This window comes from Primulina eburnea, chromosome 6, assembly GCF_022965805.1.
Source record: "Primulina eburnea isolate SZY01 chromosome 6, ASM2296580v1, whole genome shotgun sequence".
Classification (NCBI taxonomy): Eukaryota; Viridiplantae; Streptophyta; class Magnoliopsida; order Lamiales; family Gesneriaceae; genus Primulina; species Primulina eburnea.
The window spans coordinates 24861419-24870318 of NC_133106.1; the positions used below are offsets into that span (position 1 = coordinate 24861419).

Here is an 8900-nt window from a genome sequence, read left to right on the forward strand (position 1 = left end):
GGATATACAGCTCTCCGTACTATGTCATGGTGAATGTCGTCTTAATAGGTAGAAAGTTCGCTGATTTCGTAAGACAATCAACTATCACCCAAATGACATTAAATCCCTTGATAGTCCTTGGCAATCCCACTAAAAAGTTCATAGTAATATTTTCTCATTTCCACTAGGGAATAGGAAGTGGCTTAAGCTTCCATGTTGGTCTCTAATGCTCTGCTTTAACTTGCTGGCATGTCAAACACTCGGACACAAAACGTAAGATGTCTCGCTTCATACCCTGCAACCAATACAAAGACAGCATGTCCTTATACATCTTAGTACTTCGAAGATGAATGGAGTACGGTGTATTGTAAGCTTCATTCATAATTGCCTCTCTTAGTGAATCACCACTAGGAACCCATAGTTGATCTCGGTATCGAACTATGCCATCCTCGTAAAAATACAACTTTCGACCCTTAGTCTCGTCTCTCAGTCTCCATTTTTGCAACTGCTCATCAGAAGACCGACCTTCACGGATTATATCCCTCAGAGTCGACTGAACTGTCATAATAGAACCTTTAGGAGCCTTGCTCCTAGCATATACTGCAAGCTAGAATCGCTGAATCTCCGTTTGCAATGGTTTTTGAACTGTCAATTGCGTGATGACCGCTATCTTCCTACTCAAAGCGTCCGCAATTACATTAGCTTTGCTTAGTGTGTAGCTAATATCGCAGTCGTAGTACTTTACCAACTCTAGCCATCTTTTTTACCTCATGTTCAACTTTTTTTGGGTAAAGAAGTACTTCAAACTTTTATGATCATGGAAAATCTTGCACTTCTCCCCATATAACTAATGTCTCCAAATCTTGAAGCAAATTCTACTGCTGCGAGCTCGAGATAATGAATCGTGTAATTATTCTCATGAAACTTCAACTGTTTAGACGCATAAGTTATCACTTGGTCATTTTGCTTCAGGATTGCACCTAAACCAAGCTTCGACGCGTCTGTGTAGAGGACATAATCTCCTTGCCCCGATGACATCGATAGAACTGGCACTAAAGTCAAAGCTTGCTCCAGCTTCTCAAAACTCTCTTGGCAGAATATTTTTTATAGTTTAGGGCTAAAATTGATGGAATTTGGAATTTAATCGGGCTAAGATGCAATTTTCGAAAATTTAATGTCCAAAAATGAAGAGTTCAAAATTTAAAGGTTTAGAAATGCTATTTTCGAAAATTATTTGTGGAAAATTGTGTAATTTTCGAGAATTTTTGGGTAGTTAATGATATAAAATCTTTTAAGTTTCGACACGATTGGATTTGATGGTATATTTGTCGCAGGAAGAATATTCATTTTTTGTGTAACTACCTATGCATTGCTGGATTCCGGAGCTACACACTCATTTATATTCGAGACATTCATCAAGCGACTAAATATTACACCTGAGGATTTGGAATGGGGATTTAAAGTTTCCATTCCTTCTGGTGATCAAATGGTTACATCACGCATTGTAAAGAATTTGAAGCATCACTTGCAAAAGGATGTGGTTTGAACAGATCTCATCGTACTCCCGATGCCTGAATTCGACACATTATTGGCATGTATCGGCTATCTTCGAATGGAGCTTCGATAGATTTTCGGCAGAGGTCGGTATATATTGACAACCCAGCTACTGCATCTGTGTGAGGAAATTTATAAAGCTAGGCTGCCAAACTTTTCTAGCATGTGTTACTTCAGCACATGTTCATGTCAGTCAGAAGTTAGAGCATGTTGAGGTTGTCAGAGACTTTCTTAGTGTCTTTCCTGAAAACGTTTCTGGCATTCCACCGAACCGAGAGGTTGAATTTTCTATCGAGCCGATAACGGGCACTGTGCCAATTTCTAAGGCACCCTATCGTCCAGCACCCGCCAAAATGAAAAAGCTAAAGGATCAAATTCAAGAGTTTCTGAACAAAGGTTTTATTCGCCCGAGTTTTTCTCAATGGGGCGCACCAGTATTATTTGTGAAGAAAAATATTGAAGTATAAGACTATGCATTGATTATAGAGATCTGAACAAAGTCACCATCATGAACAAGTACCCTTGCCTAGAATCGATGATTTATTTGATCAATTGCATGCAGCATCGATTTTCTCGAAGATAGATCTTCGTTCGGGATACCATCAGCTGAATGTTAAGGAGTCCGATGTACATAAGACGACTTTTAGGACTCGATATGGGCACTACGAGTTTATGGTGAGGCCATATCTTGATCAATTTATCATAAGCCTATGCATTGATTATAGCCAGTGATCTATATGGATCTCATGAATTGTATATTTCAGCCATATCTTGATCAATTTATCAAGATTATGATAAATCGATCAAGATATGGCTGACTGTTCTCTTCTTTGCTCCTCGATGTACATAAGAATATGCATTGATATAGCCAGTGATCTATATGGATCTCATGAATTGTATATTTCAGCCATATCTTGATCAATTTATCATAATCTTTTTAGATGATATTCTGATCTACTCGAGGAGCAAAGAAGAGAACTGTCAGCACTTGAGAACAACACTACAATTGTTGCAAGATAGAAAGTTATTTACTAAGTTCAGCAAGTGCGAGTTTTGGCTCAAGAGTGGTGTTCTTAGGCTACATTATTTCTAGAGATGGGGTCGAGGTCGATCTAAGCAAAGTCAAGACAGTTAGAGAATGACCATTACCAAAGAGCGTAACTGAGATCCATATCTTCTAATGGTCTAGCTGGCCACTATCGAAAGTTTATTCAAGGATTCTTTTCTATTGTGATACCTTTGAATGCCTTGACAAAGACGAATGCGAGAGGTGAATATCACAAAACGGTTGCTTGTTTCAAAAGATCGAGACAAAACAACGTTCTTTGTTCATCAAATCGAGGGCGTGACTCCGTTTTTTAGCGCGTTTGCTTTTCGTGATTGAAGAATCGTATCACTGCGCGTGGGTCTACCCGAAATAGTTCTGGTATATGAACCTAAAGTACCAACTGTTCTAGTTGAAAGGAATGTAAATCAGATGAACAGAAGAAAGCATTATGGTCTGGGTTATGTTGAACCTAAGGGGAGAGTTCACCAGAGTGCTGGATCCTATAGAGGATTCAACTTAGGAAAACAAGCCTCTATGAAAGTTAAAAACTACCAGTACTATTATAATTTTAGACGTGTTCAGAAGAGATACAGGCCAGACAACACAAACAGAAGGGAAGAACAACATTCCAATATGCATACTGTTAGAAATAACAGACCTTCTGGTGCACACACCTCTTTGGATACCCGAAGTACAAGGTCACCAAGAATTGTACAAATGTGGGTTCCTAAAGGACTGATAAGGCTTGGATCCAAGTAGATTTGGGTACCAGATACTAAAATTTGTGTTTGCAGGAACAACAGAAGAGAATCAAAATCAGCAGCTCCACATGGTATCTAGACAGTGGATGCTCAAGACACATGACTGGATAGAAAAATCCACTATCAAAAGTAATGAGTTCTACTGGACCAAAGATAACTTTTGGGGACAACTCAAAAGGTAAAACCGTGGGTAAGGGTAAGATTATCCATGGTAACATAACTATTATGATGTAATACAGGTTGAGAATCTCTGTTATAATTTGATTAGCATTATTCAAATGTGTGATAATGGTTATTCATTAGCTTTTCAGAAGCACACATGCACAGTTAAAGATTCTGCTGAGTCTACTGTATTAACTGGAAAGATAGAAGGCAACACCTACAAAGTTTCATGGAACTTAGATCATGCTACTGTTCCTACATGTTTAGTTGCTTCTCTTACTGATAAGCATTGTCTCTGGCACAAGAGATTGAATCAACTGAATTTCAAGTCAATCAATAATCTCAAGAAGCAGAACATAGTTGATGGATTGCCCGATATTAACTTTGTTAAGAATCATGTTTGTTCTGCATGTCAACTTGGAAATCAGGTGAGATCTAGCTTCAAGAATAAAGGTAGTAAATCAACTTCAAGGTGTTTGGAATTATTGCATATGGACTTGTTTGATCTAATCCCTATCATGAGCTTAGGGGGAATGAAGTATACACTTGTTATTGTTGATGACTTTTCTAGATTTATATGTGTAATTGTATTACAGGAAATCAAACCAGTAGCCTCCTGATCAAGCTTCTGAAAAATATTCAAAATGAAAAATCTGTTTCCTTCATTAAAATCAGAAGTGATCGGGGCAGTGAGCTTACTAACAAGATTCTTGAGTTGTACTTAGATGAACAAGGAATTCATCATGAATATTCAGCTACCAAAACGCCTCAACAAAATGGAGTGGTTGAGAGGAGAAACAGAACTCTTAAGGAAGGTGCTAGAACAATGCTAGCAGATACAGACATCTCTCAACGCTTCTGGGCAGAAGCAATCAACATAGCATGCTACACACAAAACAGAACCATGATCAACAAAAGGCACAATCAGACTCCATATGAATATGGAAAGGGAGTAAGCCTAACATATCTTATTTTCATGTATTTGGTTGCAGATGCTTTGTTCACAACAATGGTAAAAACTATTTGACTGCATTTGATTTAAAATCAGATACTGGACTTTTTCTTGGTTATTCAACAATAAGAAAAGCTTTTAGAATCTTCAACAATAGAACTCTTAATATTGAAGAATCTATTCATGTTGTCTTTGATGAAGATAGCAGTGCTCCTGGAACTTCTAACGCGCGATTCTTTTTTTTTTCTCTTGATTCTTCGGGAATCTAGTTCTAATCGGTGGCTAAACGGATATCTCTTTTGCATTCATTTATTCAACTTGAATAATAACATGTTAGACAGGATTCATCTGGAACTGGATAGTGAAGATGATGCAGAACCTAGAGTTAAAGATGCTTAAAATCAAGAACCAGACATTCATCTGGTAGAACAAATTGTTCAGACACAAGATTTACCAAAACCAGAAGTGAACATTCCGGAACCTGCTACTGCTCCAGCTGAGCCTATTTCGAATACATCAAACCAGGAAGAAATCTCGTTAAAACCTTTTCTTTGGAGGAAATCACATCCTCCATCCTTGGTTATTGGTAATCCTGCAGCTCCATTAAGATCTAGAAGGCAAAGATTAATGAATATATGCATGCTGCCTTTATCTCCCAGGATGTACCAAAGAAAATTGAAAAAGCTCTTCTAGATCCCAGTTGGATAGAAGCTATGCAAGAAGAGCTGAATCAATTTAAGAGAAATGAAATGTGGTTTCTTGTACCCAGACCATCTCATCAAGCCGTTATTGGAACTCGGTGGGTATTCAGAAACAAACTAAATGAAGAAGGCACTGTGGTCAGAAATAAAGCAAGAATGGTAGCTCAAGGTTTTAGACAAGAAGAAGGAATAGACTACGATGAAATCTTTGCACCAGTAGCAAGGTTTGAAGCCATCAGAATATTTTTGGCCTTTGATGCTTTTAAAAATATCAAAGTTTATCAGATGGACGTGAAAAGCGCATTTCTGAATGGTCTACTGCAAGAAGAGGTCTATGTTGAACAACCTCCAGGTTTTATCGACCATTTCTTACCTCATCATGTATTTAAATTAAACAAAGCCCTGTACGGTTTAAAAGAGGCACCAGAGCATGGTATGACACCCTCTCACAATTCCTTGTCAATCATGATTTTACAATTGGCACAGTAGATAAGACTCTATTTACCTTAGTTAAGAATAATCACATTTTGTTAGTACAGATTTATGTTGATGACATAATTTTTAGGTCAACTAATCCCAAATTATGTGCAAAGTTTGATAAGTTAATGCAGGATGAATTTGAAATGAGCATGATGGGAGAATTAACATTCTTCCTAGTACTGCAAATCAAATAACTTGATAATGGAATTTTCAGAAATCAAGCTAAGTATACCAAGGAGCTACTGAAAAAGTTTGGCATGGAAGCATGCTCTGTTGCTTCCACTCCAATGAGCTCATCTACTAAACTTGATAAGGATGATAGTGGAATTCCAAAGGTAACTCAGCATCGTGGTCTTATTGGTTCTCTGTTATATCTTACTGTCAGTAGACCTGATATTATGTTTGTTGTTTGCATTTGTGCAAGATTTCAATCTAACCCTAAGCAATCATATTATATTTCTGCTAAACGTATTCTGAAGTACTTAAAGGGAACTCAAAATGTCGGCTTATGGTATCCCAATTATTCATCTTTTAATCTTATTGGATATTCAGATGCTGATTATGCAGGTTGCAAACTAGACAGGAAAAGCACAAGTGGTTTTTGTCAATTCCTTGGTGATAGGCTGATCTCCTGGTTTAGTAAAAAGCAGACTTCCATAGCTACGTCTACTGCAGAAGTAGAATACATCCCTGCTGGAAGCTGATGTTCTCAAATATTGTGGATACAACAACAGCTTAAATACTATGGAGTTCATGCTTCTGAATCACCTATTTTCTATGACAATACCAGTGCCATTGAAATTACGCAAAATCCAGTACTTCATTCCAGAACAAAGCAGCTCGACATTAGACAACATTTTATTAGAGATCATGTGCAGGAGAAGAACTTTCATCTGGAATACGTTTCTACTGATTTACAAGCAGCAGACATCTTTACAAAACCTCTGCCTGAGAATAAGTTTTCTTATTTTCGTAATATACTCGGTTTAATTGATTTAACTTGATTATTTTGGTAAATATTATCAGTTATATGTTATTCGACTAACATTGATTTATTTGCAGAAGATTAAAGAGAAAACTTGTGACAACTATTGTTATTTTATTTAGAATGTTATCGAAACCAGGTTACACGATCTAATTCATTTCCTACAAAGTATTGCCACTCAGAAATCCAGTTATTCAACTCATGACTCCTAATTCTTTTAAAGGATTCTGCACTGGAAATATTTTCTAGCTGATGCCATTCCTTCCAGAGCATCACGTGAAGCAGAACTCTATCAGTAGCAAGCTCAGAAATATGAGCAACTTCAAACTCCCGCTTGTACTTCCTTGCTGTTGCTCTTTGTGCAGTAATAGGAGTCAAACATATTTGTTGCACATTCTGAAGATCTTGCACCTTGAACCATGAAGACATGGCCTTTATCCAGACATATTATTCGACGGTTTTCTCCAAACCTTATAGATGAGGAAGTATCTCTGGTGTTACCAAAACATGAGTACGGCTACAGACATCCGAATTGCTTGAGTCCGACATATCGAATTGTTTTTTCCTTAACATTTGTTGTTATCTTATTTATAGAAAGGTTGCATTTAATGTTGAAGAAGTTGAAGAGTCTCAAGTCAACCAAACTGTTCTCTGATTTACACAGACTGAGTTTTTCTTATCCATTATTTATTTATGCAATCAATAAAAGCAGTAGATAAACAAAGACATGACAAAATGAGATCTTTCATTCATAAAACCAGAAGCATTACATAATGTTTATCTATTATATTTGTTGATATCAGCAGCTTGAAGTACTTCATTTCAAAGTACTTAAACAAGAACCTATCTAAGGACTGCTGGGATCCCCTCTCTTCGAATGATTGTGGTTGTGGAAGAGGTGATCCACATCTTAGTCCTAATAATTTGAACAATCTAACTAATTGTTCTCATTATAAACTGAGGATTTTCTTCCCAGCCCTCATAACTTGAAAAAAGATTTCTTCAAACATCTTCTTACGAGACGCTAGAAGTTGCTTCTGGAAATCCTCTGCCGATTCAGACTCTGGAGAAGACTCCGAGAAATTACTTGTTCTACCCATTTGATTTGATAAAAGTATAAATAACTTAGTTTGTGAACTTGCATGCGCTTATATAGAGTCTTGGAAAGATGAAGAAACGGCTATCTGACTACTCGAATACCAAGAATCATCTGTCACTTCCCCAGATTTCGTATCTTCACATTTATTAGTTGCATTAATTTAGGGAACAGTATCGTTTTCAGACTGTTACTTTCATGCTTTGTCAGAAGCAGAAAGGGTGTTTGCCTTTTCGATAAAACAATATGTCTACTGGTTTTGTATCCAAGTGCTGGAAATATTTCAGCACCTTATGACTACCAGTAGATATTATCGTAAAACGACAAACCTTCTTCTCGATATTTTCATCAACCAATTGGACAGCCCGTTCTTTTAATTACTTTTCAAATTTTGAAATCATTTGTTTTTCTGACACCCTCTGTTTGACTTTTCAAATACTCAACCGCAAACATACTGACACGTGTCCTTATGTTTCACTGATGGCTGTACATTTTTTAATATTAACCGACTCCTTTCATTTCTTTTCACTTTTTACGTTTCCAGACTTTTGCCTACTAGCTACTGATTTCTCTTGCTCACTTCTTTTACATATCTTATTTCAAATTCATCTTTTTTACAGAAATGGCCGAAGCTTACACTTTGAACGCTTATCAAGTTAACTTTGTTTCCGTCCTAACTATCAAGGATGAACATCTTGTCGAATTTTTCAAGCTATTGAGAAATCCGGACTCAGAAAATTCTTGGAATCACCTGCCGTTATATACAAAACTGCTCTTTTGGATTTCTATGCCAAGGCACCTGTACAAGAAGGAAAAATCACCTATTCTCAAGTGATATCATCTATTTCCATCGACAGTGCCCTATTAGGATCAACTTTCTTTCTGCCTTGTTCTGGTTTCTCTGAATTTTCTAGCATTTCTAAGGAGGAAATGTCTACTGCTCTACTTGGTTTCTCAGCTTCTGGAGAGCCTTTCTCTCCATTCTGTTTTAAGAAACTTTTGAAGATGAAATTTCAAGTGCTCGCTGATATTGTAGCAAAAGCACTGTTGGTGAAAGCCGGAACGTTTGATCGGCTAACCAAAAAAAAGGTTCAGGTAATGATTGACATCAATTCTAAATATAAAGTGGATTGGAGTTCTTTCTTGTTTCGAATAATGAAGGATATGGTGCTACAGAATAGT

General features: G+C 37.0%; 1 protein-coding gene across 1 annotated transcript; it reads right to left on the minus strand.

The window, feature by feature from the left end:
* Positions 1 to 202: 202 nt before the first annotated feature.
* On the minus strand, positions 203 to 544 carry LOC140835409 (uncharacterized). Its single transcript, XM_073200901.1, has one exon. The coding sequence runs from the start codon at positions 542 to 544 to the stop codon at positions 203 to 205; it is 342 nt and encodes a 113-aa protein (XP_073057002.1).
* Positions 545 to 8900: the final 8356 nt, after the last annotated feature.